This window comes from Rhinopithecus bieti, unplaced genomic scaffold (genome assembly GCF_001698545.2).
Source record: "Rhinopithecus bieti isolate Rb0 unplaced genomic scaffold, ASM169854v2 scaffold_33213, whole genome shotgun sequence".
NCBI classification, from domain to species: Eukaryota; Metazoa; Chordata; class Mammalia; order Primates; family Cercopithecidae; genus Rhinopithecus; species Rhinopithecus bieti.
The window spans coordinates 13,691-33,944 of NW_016814144.1; the positions used below are offsets into that span (position 1 = coordinate 13,691).

Here is a 20,254-nt window from a genome sequence, read left to right on the forward strand (position 1 = left end):
GTCAGTGGGGAGAGAGATTTGGACAAAACTCATGTCCTTGGAGGAGCTATGGCCTAGTGATAAAAATATCTATATGTAAATTTAAAAGGGCATTAATGAAGCAATTAAGAAGTGATTACTGAATATGAAAGACTCAACATTTAGACCTTAGATTAATTCACTGCTATCATAGCAGCATTGCCTAAAGAAAGCAAATCAAGTCAGATGAAATAGTTTGGTCATGTAGAGTGAATCAGAAATTTAACATGCTCTGGTTGGATAGAAGAGTATATCAGATATAGATTCCTTTTGTGCCTAGAGTCACATCTAGTTGGTTTACTTTGATTTCAGCTACAGGGAATGCATAATCTCTGCATGCAGATACAAACCCACTTTAAACACTTGCTGTGTGTGTGCGTTTTTTCCACCTCTGAATTTTCTTCTTGGAAACTGACTTAGCTAGTTCATGGCTATAGTGCAGAAGCACTGGATAGTTAAAGCCCCTTGCAGCAACATTGCACCACAGGGACTTGGTAGGTGAATGCCTCAACCTCCTTACCATTAGTGGTTGGGTCTGGGCAGTCCAAGGCGTGTTTTACATGGTTCTGCAGACGGTCCCCTGTAGGATTGAGCTTCTGTGGCCCTTAGTGGTAATCAGCTCAACAATATGCCATTCATTGGCATTTCTTTTTCCTGTCTAGTCCCCTTACTCCTGCATCCAAGTTCTTATCTCAGATGCTGCTTTGGGGGTAACCCAAACTAAGAAGTTGGCTGTTTAATGCTGTTGTTAGCTCATGCAGTATGCTACATATCTGATTTTCTCAAACAGTTGTAAAATGTTATGAGAAAAGGGGAACTGATTTTTATCAGTTTTATCAAAGTATTTGGCAGGTTTTAAAAATGAATTTAGTATTATTTCTTAAGCTTTTAAATTATGTATATTCTTAGTTTCTGATTACTTAATTTTTAAAATTTAGTATTAGTTAGGTGTTAGACTAACAGGTTTTATGTAACAAAAGGGCTATGTAGATATATCTGTGCATATTTATGTTTAAGGATTCTTTCGTAGTAGTATTTATACTTGGAAATAACCATCCAACAACAAGAAATTTAAGTACCTAAGTCTACATGATGTAATGTATAGCTATAAATATGCTTATAAAAAAGACTATAAAATTACATTTCAGTTATTATAGTATGACCTTATTTTTTAAAAGTATGAAAAATATATATATATATAAATTTGGAGACTGTCCAGAATGTTAGCAGTAATTATTTCTAGCTGAATGAATCTGTGTGATTAACAATAATTTTCTTTAACATATTCTACTTTAAATGCATTTCCCATGAAACAGTTCTGTTATACTGGAAGGAAAGACCTTTTTTCTTTAATCCTTAGATAGCTCTTGAAAATAGTTTAGTGTGATACTCATTTTAAATTATTTTACAATTAACAAAGAAAAATTAACATATATTAACTTCTGATACCTTTGTCTTAGGTTTGGAGCTGTTCAGGATGTTTCTGTATATTTCACATGCCCTGTATCCAGAAGTGGGCTAAAGACAGCGAGTTTCTTGTATCTTCTGTGACTGATGATGATTTTGGAAAGAGAGATTATCCCTGGCCTTGGTAACTTTTTCTAGTTAGTTGGATTATTATTATTATTTTCAGATGGAGTTTTAGTCTTGTCACACAGGCTGGAGTGCAGTGGCGATCTTGGCTCACTGCAACCTCCACCTCCTGGGTTCAAGAGATTCTCCTGTCTCAGCCTCCTGAGTAGCTGGGATTATAGTCACCTATCACTACGCCTGGCTAATTTTTTGTATTTTTAGTAGAGACGGGGTTTTACCATGTCTGCCAGGCTGGTCTTGAACTCCTGACCTCAAGTGACCCATCCCAAAAAATCCCAAAGTGCCAATTAGGCTGGCATGCCACTGCACCTGGCCTAGTTGGATTATTAAATTGTAGGATAAATTAAAATTGTAGATTCTATATTACTTTATTGGTGGTTTCAGTATCCATGTTGGGCCTTTAATTAGTCATTTGGTGTGTGAATATATGGAACCTTAATAAAGGCTGGTTTTTTTCAATTTGAATTTGTATAACTAATAAATCATCCAGACTTAATTTTCTTCTGCAAAACAGTTCCTTAATTATCCTTTGAAAGGACTTTCAGTTTTCTGTAGGACTGAGAATCATTCATAATTGTGATCTTCTTGTCCAGAATTCTATGAGGATGCATTATTATTACATTGTACAAGACTATCATTTAATGTATTTTGATTATAAGATTTCCAGTTTTATCCTCCCAAATCTCAAAACTGCAGGTGTATATTATACAATATCATTTTTTTTACATTTATTAGTTTTGCTTATTATTGATGATTATTTGGTCTTGAGAACTTTTGTTATATTTCTAGAAAGAGTTGGAGAGTCGAATTTTATATCTCTGCTAAGTAAAGACAACAAGAAACTTATTCATGTTGGCTGTCCAGAGAGGTAGATTGACTATCAAAGTAGTGAAGCGTAAGCTTCAGGGGCTCTGTGTGGTCACACTTTGTAACTTTAGTAACTAATTTTATGTTTAAAATTTTGAGTTTTTTTTTTTTTTTAATTTAAATTTTTATTTTTTTGAGCCAGTTTTGCTGTGTTGCCCAGGCTGGAGTATAGTGGTGTGATCTCGGCTCACTGCAGCCACTGCCTGTATGGTTCAAGCGATTCTCCTGTCTCAGCCTCCAGAGTAGGTGGGATTACAGGTGCCCGCCACCATGTCCGGCTAAGTTTTGTATTTTTAGTAGAGATGGGGGTTTCACCATGTTGGCCAGGCTGGTCTTGAACTTCTGGTCTCATGTGATCTACGCACCTTGGCCCCTCAAAGTGTTGAGATTACAGGCGTGAGTCACCGCATCTGGCCAGTGGTGTAGTTTTTAAAAAACATTTAGACATGCTGGTGACTTTTAGAAGAGTATGTAAAAATAATTCTCAGCAATCTGTGAGAGATTTTATTTTCCTGTTACCAATGGGGATATTGAAGTTAATTGAAGGGAAATGACTTCATGCTGCTCACTCTTAAGTAGTGGAGAAACCTAGGATTTCTTACTTTTAAATTCAGTGCTTTTGCTATTCTTTCAGCTGAGTTATGTCTTTTGTCCTTGCTTTTAGAAATGTTATTTTCTTTTCATTGAATGCACACTTTTGAAAACTGTTTCAAACATTTCAAAGTATATTTTGCTCCTGCATATTATTTACTTGTGGTGGAGGACTTTTAGTGTTTAATAGGTACGGAATTAAGCCAGGTGTTCCAGCTTGCTAGTTTAGAGATTTAAACCTTATGTATATATTTTTTTACCCTCACTCTTCTCACTTCTGTTTTAAGTAGTCATTTTGCCATAGAGGAGGAAAGGATCAATTAAAAAAAAAGTACTGTTACTTCTAATTTAAAAGGAACAACAGTTTAATCAGCTGTGCCGTATACTTTGTGTTCCATATTTCATATTTTTTTAAGAAAATAAATGACCATTCTGGTTAAGAACCCATTTTGTTTAATCCTCATCAAGATGGAGCTAGAACTTGGTAAAATGTTAATAATTTTAAGTTATTTTATGGAAATAAAAAATTTAAAATGCAGGTTTCTACTAAGATACTACTTTTTAATGAAGAAGATCTAGCATAATTACGTTTCATTGTTGTCATCCCATTTTAAAATAAAACTCACACATTTGCATATATTACCCTCACTGGGCCAGTTCAGTTTCAGTGCTGATGGGCAGTGTTAAGGTATGTTGAGTTGCCTATTAGTCATCCATACCCATGCTTATTAAAAATACATATCCCCCTTCACACTGGCTTAAAGGAATAGTAAACACTTTTAATAAAAAAAAAATTGAATTCTTCCAATAAAGTGCCAGTTATTTATTCCAGAGGCAGATGAACTTAGTATTTTGTTTTGATTTTCATTACAAGAACAAATATCTTTTGGTTATTTTGAATATTTATGTGGCATTTATTTGGAAACCGAACATATTCTCATGACAATGAAAATATTTTGTATATGATACAAAAGAAATTTAAATGTTAATATGAAACTTGTTCTAATGTAATGTGCTAACTATACTCATTTGTCTGGGAGATAAAGTTAGAGCGTCTTTTGAGAATGAAGTGATCTATGATGATCTACAAGTACATTTCTGATAGAGCTGAAGGTTAACACTTCTACTACCAAAACTTATTTATTTTAATGATGGAAGTTTAAAGCCTTTCATGGTACTTGAACTTTTCTTTGACTTAGGCACATTCAAATTATATCTTTTTTTTGGGCTGGGCACAGTGGCTCATGCCTGTAATCCCAGCACTTTGGGAGGCCAAGGCTGATGAATCACTTGAGGTCAGGAGTTTCAACTCCTGGCCAACATGGCAAAAACCCCGAATCTACTAAAAATACAAAAAATTAGCTGGGCGTAGTGGCGCGCACCTGTAGTCCCAGCTACTTGGGACACTGAGGCACAAGAATTTTTTGTACCTCGGAGGCAGAGGTTACAGTGAGACGAGATTGCGCCACTATACTCCAGCCTGGGTGACAGAGTGAGACTCTGTCTCAAAAAAGAAAAACAAAAATTATATTTTTTTTGTGCTAGATGTTATGAATTATGAAATTCTTTATTTTCAAGTTTATTTCCCCTTAATTCTAAATTGTAGTCGTGTTTCTTGCGGTATTGCCTGTCTATAACCTGACTTCTCTCTTCTGTTTGCTGTTGCTAATATATTTTGTTTATTTGTAATCCACAAAACAAAACTTAAAAAGTTGAGCTTTATGAAAAGCAGAGTGAATTTCTCAAGAATAAAGTTCAGGTGGTTAGTAGAAAACTAATGTTACTTTCTTTTTGTAGCTGTATTCTATATATGTGCTGTTTAATTCATGGTAACTGGCCACATGTAGCTATTTCAATATTCAGAAATTATAAAATAAGAAATTTGATTCCTTCCTCAGTTGTAAGCACTAGCCACGTTTCAAGTGCTCACAGTATGTGGCTAATTGCTACTGTGTTGGACAATCCCTGTATAAAACTGTTTCATCATCTCAGCACATTGTATTGTACAGTGCTGTTCTATATGGTTGAAATAGATTTTAATAAGATCTTTTTTTTTTTACTAACACAAAGATGGAGCAGAGTTCCTTAACATAAAACTAATTTAACAGAATATACTCTGTTACTAAGTTTATTTATATTTCTGTCTCTCATGTTGCTTTTAAAGGCGAAGTTAGCTTTAATAATTTATTCTTCTTTGTAGTCCAAAATGTAGGTTTGAGTACAAACGATCTGAAACACCTAGTAGATACTATTGCTATTGTGGAAAAGTGGAAGATCCACCTTTAGATCCGTGGCTTGTGCCTCATTCATGCGGCCAAGTATGTGAGCGTGAATTTAAACCTTCTTGTGGCCATAAATGTTTACTCCTCTGTCATCCAGGTGAGTTATATATTGCATTTTTAATTGTTTGTGGGTGATTATTTCTTCTTATGTTGAGGCAAAAAAAAAAAAATTGTAAAAGTTGAATTCACAATTGAAGTTTGCCATGAAAAAATATTGAAAGTTACTGCCTTTTGTCAAGCATCAGTAAAGAAAGTTCTAGAAATTATTGATAGATGTAGAAATTGAAAGTTTTAGTTTCTGACTTTAGATTTTTTTTTTTTTTTTTGCTTTTACTAAATTCTAGGTCCCTGCCCTCCTTGTCCAAAGATGGTCACAACTACTTGTTACTGTAAGAAAGCAAAACCTATCCCTCGTAGGTGCAGTGCCAAGGAATGGTCTTGTCAGCTGCCATGTGGACGGAAGTTGCTTTGTGGGCAACATAAGTGTGAAAATCCTTGTCATGCAGGTAAAAGGCCATACCCATTAGATTTTTCTGACTAAGCAAAAGTCAATTTCTGTGCTAATTTATCATTGTGGTTTTAGGAAGCTGTCAGCCTTGTCCAAGAGTTAGTAGACAAAAGTGTGTCTGTGGCAAAAAAGTAGCCGAAAGAAGTTGTGCAAGTCCACTATGGCACTGTGATCAAGTAAGTTTATATGCATTTCGAGGGGTGGGTATTAAAGAATACACAAAGCATAGACAACCTAGAAAGCAGCAAGGCTAATCAGGTTTAGTTGGATAAAAGGCAAGGAAGAATAACAACTCAGGTGAATTATATCATGTTTTAAGAAACTACTCTTAAATTTAATATTATTTTAATTATTGGAGGAAAATTTTTTTCAAAGTAACAGGTATTTGTTGAATTTTGGATTCACTACATTTGTACTCTTTCCTGCTAGCTCTTGTCCCCTTCTTCTCTTTCCCCTCTCTTCAACCAGCACCCCTCTCTGCTTCTTGAATTCATCAAATTGAGGAAGTAAGATTGGTTTTATAGGTTGCTTGTCCTAGAATTGGCATGGTTTTACTGCCACTTAGAACTCCTTGGTGAAAGGCCATATGAAGCTGCATGTAGTTTTTTCCTGTATTGCATTTTTAAAATATGCTTTTTGGTGCATAGGAAATATATGTGTGTGTATACATATGTATATATGTACCTATATATGTATATGTACCTATATATACCTATGTATATATGTACCTATATATACACATATGTATGACACCTGTATAAAATATAAAGTAAAATAATATGAGGGACGTAAGCAGTTGTTTATTTGTGATTGAAAAATGGATTGTGTCTTGTATGAAGTCTTTTTTGTTAACTTTTAAATCCTTCATTAGTGTTTATTGCATTTTATTTTAGGTATGTGGAAAAACACTGCCATGTGGTAATCACACATGTGAGCAAGTTTGCCATGTTGGTGCTTGTGGAGAATGTCCTCGATCTGGGAGAAGGTTCTGTCCATGTCAGAAATCAAGTAAGACTTATTTTTTTTATATATAGGAAATGAACTATCAAGCCATGAAAAGACATTCAAAAGACGTGCTCCAGGAAACTTAAGTGCATATTACTAAATGAAAGAAGCCAGTCTGAAAAAGCTACAAAATTTAAGCCTCCAACTATATGACATTCTGGAAAGGTCCAAACTGTAGTGATCAATGGCTTCCAGGGGTTGGGGAGAGAGAGAGAGATAAATAGGAGAGACATAGAAGATTTTCAGGGTAGGGAAACTCCTCCGTGTGATACTGTAATGGTGAATATATGTTATTATACATTTGTCCAAACCTATAAAATATACAACACCATGAGTGAACCCTTATATAAACTATGAGCTTTGGGTGATTATGATGTGTCGATGTAAGTACATCAGTTATAACAAATGTACCACTCTGGTGGGGTTTGATAATAGCAGAGGCTGTGCTATTGTCATTATTATGTAATAGGTTATAGGTGAGTTTATTTTAGGCTGCTTTGAGGTAAAGGCATAGTAGGATAGCACTTTGAGTCAGCTTCTTTGACGCCCCACAAATAACAGCATCATATGTATAAGACTGCTTCTAATACTTGTCACAATATGTTTATGTTAAAGGTGAGTTTTATAATTTTGTAGTTGTTGCAGTTTTTTAAGAGAGGTGGTTTCATTCTGTTGCCCAGGCTGGAGTGCAGTGGTGTGATCCTAGCTCACTGCAGTCTCAGACTCCTGGGCTCAAGTGATCCTCCTGCCTCAGCCTTCTCAGTAGCTGGGAATACAGGCACCTGCCACCATGGCTGGCTCATTTTAAAAAATTTTTGTAGAGATGGGTTCTCCCTGTGTTACCCAGGTTAGCTGCGAACTCCTGGCCTCAAGTAATCCTCCTGTCTCGGCCTCCCAAAGTGCTAGGATTGTAAGTGTGAGCCACTGCGCCTGTCCTGAGTTTTATATTGTTTTAAAGTCTACATCTTTCTTTTTGTCTTTGTGGGGTAGTTCAGAGCAAATTTTTTAAAACAAATTTTTAAATTAGGAAAATTCATGAATGATTTATGTAGTCTTTACTCATTTCTTCAGATAACTATTTCTGAAGGAGATAGCCCATAAAAATATGTTTCTTGAGGATGGTAACGTGTCAAATTTCTTTTTAAAAGCCATAAGCTTAACAAATATTAGGGATTATTTTCATTAAAGTTAATTTTTCCCAATGATTATGTGGATACAAAAATTTATAGTCTGAAAGTGCCAGCATTCCTTAGGGAGCCTGAAGAACATAGCATTTTGTTGATGTTTAATAATAGTGTATCTTATTATTAACACTGACTTTTTGTCTGTTTTTAGGGTTTTCTTTGCCTTGTACAGAAGATGTACCAACTTGTGGAGACAGTTGTGACAAAGTACTTGAATGTGGAATTCATAGATGTTCACAGCGTTGTCACCGAGGTCCCTGTGAAACATGTAGACAAGTTAGTCATCTCGTGTAATAATTACTTTTAAGGCCGGGTGCAGTGGCTCAAGCCTGTAATCCCAGCACTTTGGGAGGCCGAGACGGGTGGATCACGAGGTCAGATCGAGACCATCCTGGCTAACACGGTGAAACCCCGTCTCTACTAAAAAATACAAAAAACTAGCCGGGCGAGGTGGTGGGCACCTGTAGTCCCAGCTACTTGGGAGGCGGAGGCGGAGCTTGCAGTGAGCTGAGATTGCGCCATTGCACTCCAGCCTGGGTGACAGAGCGAGACTCCGTCTCAAAAAAAAAAAAAAAAAAATTGCTTTTAAGAGCTACCTATCATAATGTATCAAATGAGATTGTCCTGTGGTTGTTTTCTATTACTTATTTTCATATACATCTGTGTCATGATCTATATGAATTTAGTGACCTAATATTAGGGTAAGAAGCAGGAGAGTACAGGCATACCATGTTTTATTGCATTTCACTTTATTGTGCTTTGCCAATACTGTGTTTTTAATAAATTGAAGATTTATGGTAAGCCTTTGTAAAACAAGTCTTTCAGCTCCATTTTTCCAACAGTATGTGCTCATGTCTCTGTGTCATATTTGGTAATTCTTGCACTATTTCAGACTTTTTCATTATCATTATATCTGATATGATAGCCTGTGGTCAGTGATCTTTGATGTTACTATTGTGATTGTTTGGGGGTGCCGCAAACCATGCCCATATTAGACAGTGAATTTAATGGTTAAATGTTGTGTGTGTGTTCTGAATGCTCTACTGACCAGTTGTTCCCCATTCTCTTTCCCTGTCCTTGGGCCTTCCTATTCCCTGAGAGACAACAATATTGAAATTAGGCCAATTAATAACCCTACAGTGGCTTTTGTAAATGTTCAAGTGAAAGGAAGAGTCACACATTTCTCATTTAAATCAAAAGCTAGAGATGGTTAAGCTAGTGAGGGAGGCAAGTTGAAAGCTGAAATAGGCTGAAAGGTCTCTTGCATCAATTAGCCATGTTGTGTATGCAAAGGAAAAGTTCTTGAAGGAAGTTAAAATTGCTACTGCAGTGAATACAGGAATGATAAAGTGAAACAGCCTTATTGATGATAAGGAGGAAGATTTAGAGGTCTGCAAAGAAGATCAAAGTAATTATAATATTACCTTAAGCCAAAGCCTACTCCAAAGCAAGGCCCTAACTTCAATTCTATGAAGGCTGAGAGAGGTGAGGAAGGTGCACAAGAAAAGTTTGAAACTAGCAGAGGTTGGTACTTGAGGTTTAAGGAAAGAAGCCCTGTTCATAATACAAAGGTGCAAGGTGAAGCAGCAAGTGTTGATGTAGAAGCTGTCAGGTTATCCAGATGATCTAGCTAAGGTAATTGATGAAGGTGGCTACATTAAAGAAAAGGTTTTCAACTGAGATGAAATAGCCTTCTACTGGAAGAAGATACCATATAGGACTTTCACAGTTAAAGCTTCAAAGCGTCAAAGAATAGGCTGACTTTCTTCTTAAGGGCTAATGTAGCTCCTTAATTGCTCATTAATTGATAATGTAGCTCATTAGTGTAGCTCGTAATTGAAGCCAATGCTCATTTACTATTTCAAAAATTGTAGGGGTCTTATGAATTTTGCTGAACCTAGTCTGCTTATGCTCTGTAAATGGAACAACAAAGCCTAGATGACAGCACATCTATTGACAGCACACCTTTATGGCATGGTTATAAGCCCACTCTTGAAACTGACTGATCAGGAAATTTTCTTTTCAAAATATTACTGCTCATTGACAATGCACCTGGTCACCCACGAGCTCTGATTGAGGTGTATAAAGAGATGAATGTTTTTATGCCATGTCTGCTAATACAGTATCCATTCTGCAGCCCATGGATCAAGGAATAATTTTGACTTTCAAGTTCTATTTTTTAAGAAATATATTTCCTAAGGCTATAGCTGCCATAGATAGTGATTCCTCTGATGAATCTTGGCAATGTAAATTGAAAACCTTCTGGAAAGGATTCCTCATTTTAGATGCCATGCAGAATATTCATTATAATGAGAGTAGGTCAAAATATCAACATTAACTGGAGTTCATAAGAAGTTGATCCCAGCCCTCTTGGATGACTTCGAGTGTTCAAGACTTCAGTAGAGGTCTAGACTTGAGACTTTAAAGTTGTCTATGTCATTTTGGTTTTGACCAGAGTACCAAGTCCACAAGTTAGCTTACTAGGTAATCTAGTTTTTTTGACTTTACTGAGACAAGAGTTGCAGATGTTATGGTTGTAATGAAATGGAAGTGGTTTTTTTATGTGGTCTTTTTTTTTTTTTTTTTTTACTATTTAATATCAGTTTTCTAAATTTAATAACAAATTTATATGAAGTCCTTTTTGGAGCAAAGTAAGATATAAGTAAATGTTTTAGCAAATTCAGATTGGTTTTGGTAAAGTTTGTTATACAAATTTAGTGTTAAAATTTTTGTTCTTTATGTTTTAATAATTGTAAAAGGTGCGATGTGAGGAAAAAATATTAACAAAAATCAATTTTAATAGCATTTATTTTATTATTCCAGGAAGTGGAAAAGCATTGTCGCTGTGGAAAGCATACAAAACGAATGCCTTGTCATAAACCTTATCTGTGTGAAACTAAATGTGTTAAGATGCGTGACTGTCAGAAGCATCAATGTAGAAGAAAGGTTTGTGTATTAACCTTGGAAACCTCTGATTTAAAGACTGTATTGAATTTCTCCATTTTGGACCGCAATAAGTGCTGTCTTGAAGTCTTTCTCAAATGTTCAGGCATATGCTTTGTTTTAATATGTTAATAAATATTCTAGATTAACCTTAATCTAGATAATTTTTGTACTAGTGGGAATTGTACCAATATTTTTCAAATGAGAAGTTTCTTGTCCTGTGCATTGTCCTCTCAGCTTGGTATTTCTGATCACTGACTGTTTCTGATCACTGAAATGTATGATTTTCATATATTTTATATTTGTGTATTTTATAAACCCCAAATACATTGTCTTTACTTTTGCTTTAAATAGTTATCTTTTAAAGAGCTTGAAAAAATAAGAAAAGTAATTTTGATATTTATCATCATACTTTTGGTGCTTTTCATCTTTTGTACAGATTCACACTTCCATCACATTTCATTTTTTTTCTATTCTGAAGGACTTCCTTTAACATTTCTAATAGTGCTGGCCATGAATTCTTTCAACTTTATATGTCTGAATATAACTTTCTTTAGTCTTTTGAAAAATATTTTTACTTTAGAGCTCTAGTTTGGCAGTTTTTAACCCCCATACTTTAAAGGTATTGCTCTACTATCTTTTAGCTTGCATTTTTTCCAATAAGTAGTATACTGTGATTGTTATATTTGTTCCTCTGTACTGATTGTTTCTCTTTTTTTCTGGCTGGTTATTAAGATCTTTCTCTTTATCACCAGTTTTCAGCAGTTTGTTTCTGGTGTTCCTTGGTGTAGTGTTCTTTATGTTTCTTAACTTAGTTTTCATTGAGCTGCTTAGATCTGTAGATTTATACTTTTTATTATATTTGTGAAATTTTTGGTCGTTATTTCTTTAGATTTTTTTTTTCTGTTTTCCCGTACCCATCACCTTCTGAGACTTTGAGGACATGTATATTATATGCTGCTTGAATTTCTAAGTTCACTGATACTATATTTATTTTTCAGTCTGTTTCTGTTTTAGTTTATATAGTTTTGTGTTCAACATCGCTAATTTTCTTCTGCATTGTTTAATCTGCTTTTTATCCCATCCTGTGTTTTTCATCTGAGAAGTGTATTTTCATCTCTAGAAGTTGGATTTGGGTCTTTTTTATATCTTCCGTGTTTCTCCTTAGCATGTTCATGCTTCCTCTACCTACTTGAATGTTAGATAGGCTATATTTGTAATGTCTGCTTTAATATCCTTGTGTACTAATTCTGTCATCTTTCATTTCTGAGTCTGTTTATTGATTTTTCTGCTTTTTTGGGATGATATTTTCCTGCTTCTTTGTCTGCTAGATGATTTTTTGTTTCTAGACATGAATTTTACATTTTGGGTGCTGGTTCTTTTGCTTGTTTATTTGTATTTTTTAAAATATTTTAAGCCTTATTCTGGGACAAAGTTAAGTTTCTCAAAAATTGTTTGTTCTTTCAGAGGCTTGATATTTTTAAGTGTGACCAGAACACTCTTTTGTTTAGGGCTAATTTGGCCCCATTACTGAGGCAATAAGTCTTCTAAGTACCCTACTTGATGCCCCGGTATTAGAAGATCCTTCCACTCTAGCTTGAGGAACACAGAGTTTTTCCCAGCCTTGTGTGATCTCTTGAAATTATTCTGCCTTCTCTTTCCAGTAGTTCAGCTTTTGGGTTGTTTCCTCTCACACACATACAGACCAGTACTCAGCCAAAGATCCAAGGAGTTCTTTCTGGAGTTCTTCAGAGCTTTTTCTTTGCTGCTGCCTTCTCTCCACAAATTCTAGCCACACTGGCCTCTCTGAATTACGAATTTTGTCTACTCAACTTTGTAAGACAGCCAGATTCTGCTTATGATCTTCTTCCTTGTGCTATAGCCAGAAGTCTTCATGTGTAAGCTGATGGCATTGCAGGCCTTACCTAGTTTGTTTCCCTTCTGTTAGGGACTGCCATCTGTGCCTCATTATCTAATGTCTGAAAACTGTAGCTTCATATCTTTTATCTGGTTTGCTAGTTGTTTGAGACAGGAGTGTAAATCTGGTGGTTGTTACTCCATCGTAATTTGAAACAGAGGTGTCTATTGGCTTATTGAATTCATGGACCACATAACCTTTTCCCCCACTGGCAAAGTGGTAGGATAGGCACATAGTATTACTCAATAAACATTTGTCTAATTGAATAAACTGTATTGCCTTTTTTTTTTTTTTGAGATGGAGTCTTGCTCTGTCAAGGCTGGAGTGCAGTGGTGTGATCTTGGCTCACTGCAACCTCCGCCTCCCATGTTCAAGCAATTCTCCTGCCTCCGCCTCCCTGAGTAGGTGGGACTACAGGCATGCACCAGCATGCCTGGCTAATTTTTGAGAATAAACTATATTGACTTAATTGCTTTTTAATAATGTACATTTTGTTTTAGCTATTTTTATATACTGCAACTATACAACTCTAAGTTTCTTTAAGACAATTGTATTCTGTATTTCCTTTCCAAAGTTAGGTAAGTAAGAAGTTAAGGAAAGAGTTAAGATGGCAATATAGACTTGAAGTAGTTGACTGGTATCCATGATTGAAAAATTAGGACAGATCATAGCTAGCTATATTTCTCACACATGGAAGTATCTGTGAAACCAGGGAAGTGACAAAGAAAGCTGGATGGATGCAAGTAGCCTATCTCTGCTTCTCTTCTTTAGTCTGTTATTCTATGGTTTGAAACTAACTGTCAAACGAAGCCAGGAACAGTGGATTATGCCTATAATCCCAGTACTTTGGGAGGCCAAGGTGGGCAGATCGCTTGAGCTCAAGAGTTTGAGAGCAGCCTGGGCAACATGGCAAAACTCCATCTCTACCAAAAATACAAAAACTACCCGGGTGTGTTGGGGAGAGCATATAGAATTAGGTACTCAGGAGGCTGAGGTGTGAGAATGGCTTGAGCCTGGGAGGTGGAGGTTGCAGTCAGTCAGGACTGTGCCATTACACTCTAACCTGGGCAACAGAGCCAGACCCTGTCTCAAGAAAAAAGAAAAAGAAAATACGTAACTGCCAAATGAATCTGTACATTGAATTGATTTAAATTTTTTAAAAAGCCAGACTAATTGTTTTCCTGTATTGACATTCCTTTGGTTAATATTGTTAGTCTCTGCATGGATAAAGGAATGAAATTATCTGATGGAAATGTTTTGAATCATAGAATAGTTAACTGAAGGTCAAGAAAATTTAGCTTGATTTGTTAAATTAGGTCATCATAAGTTCTTAGTGAAGTATGTTTACTTACCAGAAGAATGTTGATATTCTTGACTACTTCTTTTAGTGAAAACTATATCTTTTGCTTTCCATAAGTTATGTAACTAGTAATGACATGCCTATTATTAATGGGTTTTTGAATTACCTGTTCTTTATATATTGCTTTCTCTTCAGTGTTGCCCTGGAAACTGTCCACCTTGTGATCAAAACTGTGGACGGACTTTAGGATGTAGAAATCATAAGTGTCCATCTGTCTGTCACAGAGGTAAACTTTAACAATAGCTATGATTTTATGTTTGTATTGATGTAGTGTTTTTTTTATTGTCAATATTCAATATAATGTATTGAGATAGTGTTTTATAGTCATTGTGTATCTCACTTGACTCTCTTAACCTTGAGAATAAGGTAAGACAGTTTGCCAGTGTCCCTATTTTATAGGCAAAGAGGTTGAAACTTAAGAGGGTTCAGTGACTTACTCAGGGAAATGTCTAGTACATTTGAACCCAGGATTTCTGTATATAAAAGTATTGTCCTTTCTATAACACCATGTTGTTTTCCCACTTCCTAACTTTCCCCACACAATTTTGTAATCAGTGAAGGTGTTCTTAGCATTTTGAACACCTTATTTATTCTGAATTTTATGTACTTATTTGGAGTTAAATCTAGTGAAGGATTAGATATGTCCTAAGCTGGTGATTTTTAAACATTTTGATCTCATGACCCCTTTACACTCTTTGGTCCCCAAAGGCCTTTTGTTACAAATGTGAGTTTTATTCATTGACATTTATAGTATTTGAAATTAAAATAAAATGTAATAGTATTTTTTTAAATAGCAATGTTAAGCCCATTATATCTTAATACAAGTAATGTACTTTTATGAAAAATAACTATTATCTGAAAAAAGTAGAAAATTTTACATTCTTACAAATGTCTTTAATGTCTAGCTTAACAGAAAATAGCTGGATTCACATATATGCTTTTGCATTCAATCTGCTGTGGATATCACTTGTCACTGGCTTCTGGAAAACTCTATGCATGTGAGACCTTGCAGACCTCCTGAAAGGGTCTCAAGAACCGCTAAGGTTCCTGGACTATACTTTGAGAATTACGTTCTAAGTTATTACTAGACATTGAAAACTGAGTTAACTTCACTCATTTGGATTATGTTGATATGAAATGGAATCTACTGAGATATGGTATAGAGTATTAGAAAGAATGAACTTAGAGTAAGAAATCCTGGATTTAAGCCTAGACTCTGCCAGTTAGTAGTTTAATACCTAGAACAAACTACTAAACTGTTTCTCGGTTGATCTCCCAATCCTTTCAGAAATCCTGCATCATATATGGAACTATTATTATTTTATATGTGGAACAGGCCAGGAGACTATTGGCCCAAGGTGAATAGAACTAGTCGCAGAGTCAGGATGTGAACCCAGTGTTTATGATATTTCCATTATACTACATTCCTTCCCCATTAGGAAAAGTGTCAGATTCTATTACCCTGTAGACATTTTCTGTAGGTGTTCTTTGATTTGTCAGTGAAGTTTAGAAACAGTTTTTCAGGTATGTTCTCACCAACACTAGAAAGATTTTATTTTCTTTTATAGTCATTACATCACTGACCCATTGAGTTTTGCAGATTTTGCAAACTGTATCTCTGTAATGTAACTGGTTTAACAGTAGTAAATCTAATATTTTGTTATTTACCGCATTACAAGATTAAAGGAGGAATGAGAGCATCTTGATAAACATCTAAAAATGGTTGATAAATCCAACATTTATATAAGATAAAGGTTTAATTGGAAATAGACATATCCTTAACCTGATAAAGAGTATCTGCAAAGTTTAGAGCAAATATCATACTTATTGGAGAAGTGTTAGAAGCATTTCCTTCTCTCATATTTTTGTGAAGCAAAGCCCACAAATATTTCAGTATTAATCTCTAAAAGATGGATTCTTAACCTAAACATAGTTAACATATTTCTTCATATCAGCAAATATCTGGTGTTCAAATTTCTTGTTGTCTTATAAGTAACTTCATTTTTTACGTCAGTTTATAGACTCTAAAACCTAATAAAATTGACATTGTAATTGGTTTTGTTTCAAAAGTCTTTTAATTTATAATTTCCATCCTCTATCTCCTTTTTTCCCTTGTGACTTATTTGTTGAAGAAACTAGGTTGCTTTATTTAGTTTCTCAGAGCCTGGGTTTTGCAGATTGCATCTCTGTGGTATTATTTAACATGTTCCTCTGTCTTCTGTATTTTCTGTAACCTGTTAATTGGATCTAGAGGTTTGATCAGATTCAAGTTTTGATATTTTTTGGTAGAGTGGTGCTTTTTGTTGTTGTTGTTGTTGTTTTAGATTTTTGTTAACCCTTAAAAAAGCTTATTAGTCACAACAAAATTTTCCCTGATGGAAAGTATATGGAAAATGCTGTTGTGCAACTCTCAACATTTGTTTCATCTACAGTTTTAAAAGAATGTGGAATCATAGTATCATACTATTTTTCCATCATTCTAGAATCCTTCGTAAGCAGAATTATACAATAATTTATAGGGGGAATGTACTAACTGCATGCTTGTGTTGCGGGTATATGAAAATTTGATTTATAGTTTTTTTTTTTTTTGAGACGGAGTCTTTCTCTGTCACCAGACTGGAGTGCAGTGGCATGATCCCGGCTCCCTGCAACCCCTGACTCCCCAGTTCAAGTGATTCTCCTGCCTCAGCCTCCCGAGCAGCTGGGATCACAGGCATATGCCACCACGTCCAGCTAATTTTTGTATTTTTAGTAGAGCCGGGATTTCACCATGTTAGCTAGGATGTTTCGATCTCCTGATCTCGTGATCTGTCTGCCTCAGCCTCCCAACGTGCTAGGATTACAGGCAGGAGCCACAGCCCCTGACCGATTTATAGTTTTTTTTTTTAAGTTCTGGATCATCTGTGTTTATAGTTTTAGAACTACCCGAATCATGCCTATTTTGGCTATTAACTGGTATTGGACAGTGTAGTTACAGTCTCCATATACTACTTTTTCATTTTGAAAGTATTATCATGGAAGCTATTTTAATTAAAATGTTATGCTGTATAGGTATCTATAACGAATTCTGTTGGTCAGTAGGGAGACTGTTTAGAGAAATTATCCCTTATTCTCAAAATTTAATTTTAAAAAATGTGATACTGTTGTTTAGAATAGCAAAAAGGTTATGTTTGATAAGTTCCTCTGCTGAAGATGAATGAAAAATTGTCATTGTTAAGTATAGAAACTGATACAATATGCTGAATGAGAGCTGACTTAAATATCACTATCAACTTTAAAAATACAACTTGTAGTCATTCTTTGGGTAAAATAAAAATAAAACTTGATTATGTGGGTTAGGATAATTGACTTGCATTAACATCAAGAATATATGTGTAAAACACATTGGGTGTTTTGTATAATAAATGTTATGTTTGACCCTATGATGTTTTACCTCTAATTTTCTCTTTTTCTATGTTCATTATTTGAATTATAATTCTTAATTTGTATTTGTTTTAGGGAACCATTTTGAACTTCTAGAGGCACTTAAGCCAGGATATTGTCTATCTTTAATCTTTTTTTATCAGGTTAACTCCCGGTCTGTGTTTTGCTTGGTCCTGTCACCTAAGCAACAGTCTCTTTAAGATATTCGTTTCTTTGTTGAAAACTCTTCTTCCTTCATTATTTCATTTCTGATAGAGTTCCTTACGGGGAAAACTAGAGTGGAAGAAAGCCCTTAAGATGATAACAGAACCTCTTGGAGAGAACTTTATAACCTGCTTTAAATATTTCTTTGATTTTGTTTTTTTTATATTTCTGCCAACCCATAATAAAAGAGTGTAAAAGCTGAAACCAAACTAACATTTTTTTTTTTTTTTATGTTTAGAAGAGATATATTTGGGATTATAGCCTAAAATGGTGGCTTAGTACTTAGTCTTTCACAAAGTACAGTTAATGGAAAATGGACTGTACTTGCTACTAACCAATATCAGGTCATGAGAGAGAAGTTATTGGGAATTCATCTAAAAATTGTGTACTTGGATAAATGTATGAAAACAGGCCAACGATATTATTGTTAATGTTAAATTTTCCAAAGACTTAAATCCATTTTTGCTTGTTTTAGTTTTGAATGAATAATGTGTTAAATTTGTTGTTTAGAACAGAAGTTTTAGCAAATTTTAGAGAAATGTCTAAAACTTTATTGAGGTCCCGGTGGGTACAGAGAGAAAAGTGTTACAAATCGGGCTGGGTGCAGTGGCTCACGCCTGTAATCCCACCATTTGGGAAGCTGAGGTCGGAAGATTGCTTGAGTCCAGGAGTTCGAGACCAGCCTGGGCAACATAGTGAGACCCTCCCATCTCTATAAATAATCAGAAATTAACTTGGCATGGTGGTGTGTGTCTGTAGTCCCTGCTACTTGGGAGGCTGAGGTGGGAGAATTGCTTGAGCCCAGAAAGTTGAGGCTGCAGTGAGCCATGATCATGCGACAGCACTCAGCTTGAGCAACAGGGTGAGACCCTGTTACAAAAAAGGAAGAGAAAAGTGTTACAAGTCAAAAGTATACAGCTTGTTAAATTTTTACGAACTGAACATAGCCAGGTAACCAAAAGTTACATAATTAAACAGAACATTACCAGAATTTTCAACACCCTACTTGCATCCTTCATAACCATTACTCTGATTTTGAACAGTATGGATTAGTTTTTCTTGTTTACTTTATATAAATGGAATCATGCACTATGTACTCTTTGTGTCTGAATCAATGTTTTATGGTAAGATTCATTCATGTTGTTGTAGTTTCTTCATTCTGGTTGTAGAGCATCCCATTGTGTGAATATACTAAATTTATGTATTTTACCATTGATAGGCATTTGGGTAGTTAAGGAAACTTTTTAATTGTCAGATTTTTTTTTTAGGCAGTTGCTATCCCTGCCCAGAAACCGTAGATGTGAAGTGTAATTGTGGCAATACAAAGGTGACAGTGCCCTGTGGCCGAGAACGTACCACAAGACCACCCAAGTGCAGGGAGCAATGCAGGTGAGTTTGAAGCTTTGTACAAGCTTCCATCTGATGTACAAATTTAAATTCATATTGGCTTTTAATATTTTAATTTAATTTTGCTTTAGTGTTTTAAAATATTAATATTCACAGTGTACTCATTCTATATGGAATCAGAAGATATATAAATAGATAATTTTCCTTTAGATGTAATTATTCAATGATTAAAAGTAATTTTTGAAAATTGTACTTTATGATTTAGTCGACCACCAACTTGTCATCATACAAGTCAAGAAAAACATCGCTGTCACTTTGGCTCTTGTCCACCATGTCATCAACCTTGCCAAAAAGTTTTGGAGAAATGTGGTCATTTGTGTCCTGCTCCGTGTCATGATCAAGCATTAATAAAGCAGACTGGCAGGGTAAGGGAATAATGCTATTAAAGAAATAGTGCATTGCTGTGGGTTGTACTTTCTTGCTTTTACTTAGTTTTTCAATGAGCAGTGATTAAGCACTTATTGGGAAGCACTGTGCTTGGAGCAGGGTACAAGGTAATCAAGACTTGATTTTTTTGTTTTAAGCAAGTTACAGTGTAGAAAAGGAGTGAAACCAATAAACAGTGTTTGCAAATACAGTGTGATAGTTACATTATGATCATGATATAGATGAATTTGGCAGTCCTCCTTCATATATTGTGGTTTAGGGTTATAGATGTCTCCTATAACCTTATTTTAAAGATTTGTTCACTTTTTAATATTTTATTTAATATTTATTTATTTATTTATTTTTTGAGACAGAGTCTCACTCTGTTGCCCAGGCTGGAGTGCAGTGGTGTGATCTCAGTCACTGCAACCTCCACCTCCCGGGTTCAGTGATTCTCATGCCTCAGCCTCTGAGTAGCTGGGATTATAGGCGCCTGCTACCATGCCCAGCTAATTTTTGTATTTTTAATAGAGATGGGGTTTCACTTTGTTGATCAGGCTGGTCTCGGAACTCCTGACCTCAAGT

At 35.2% G+C, this 20,254-nt stretch overlaps 1 protein-coding gene across 1 annotated transcript in view; it reads left to right on the forward strand.

Annotated features, from left to right (window-relative positions):
* NFXL1 (nuclear transcription factor, X-box binding like 1) overlaps positions 1–20,254 on the forward strand; it is a 41,959-nt gene that overhangs the window by 9,018 nt on the left and 12,687 nt on the right. Inside the window, exons 5-14 of the mRNA XM_017849957.1 lie at positions 1,479–1,609; positions 5,270–5,448; positions 5,696–5,857; positions 5,935–6,035; positions 6,753–6,867; positions 8,200–8,324; positions 10,872–10,994; positions 14,405–14,495; positions 19,165–19,285; positions 19,509–19,668. Coding sequence (XP_017705446.1) covers positions 1,479–1,609; positions 5,270–5,448; positions 5,696–5,857; positions 5,935–6,035; positions 6,753–6,867; positions 8,200–8,324; positions 10,872–10,994; positions 14,405–14,495; positions 19,165–19,285; positions 19,509–19,668 — 1,308 coding nt within the window. The remainder of the gene's footprint in view (positions 1–1,478; positions 1,610–5,269; positions 5,449–5,695; positions 5,858–5,934; positions 6,036–6,752; positions 6,868–8,199; positions 8,325–10,871; positions 10,995–14,404; positions 14,496–19,164; positions 19,286–19,508; positions 19,669–20,254) is intronic.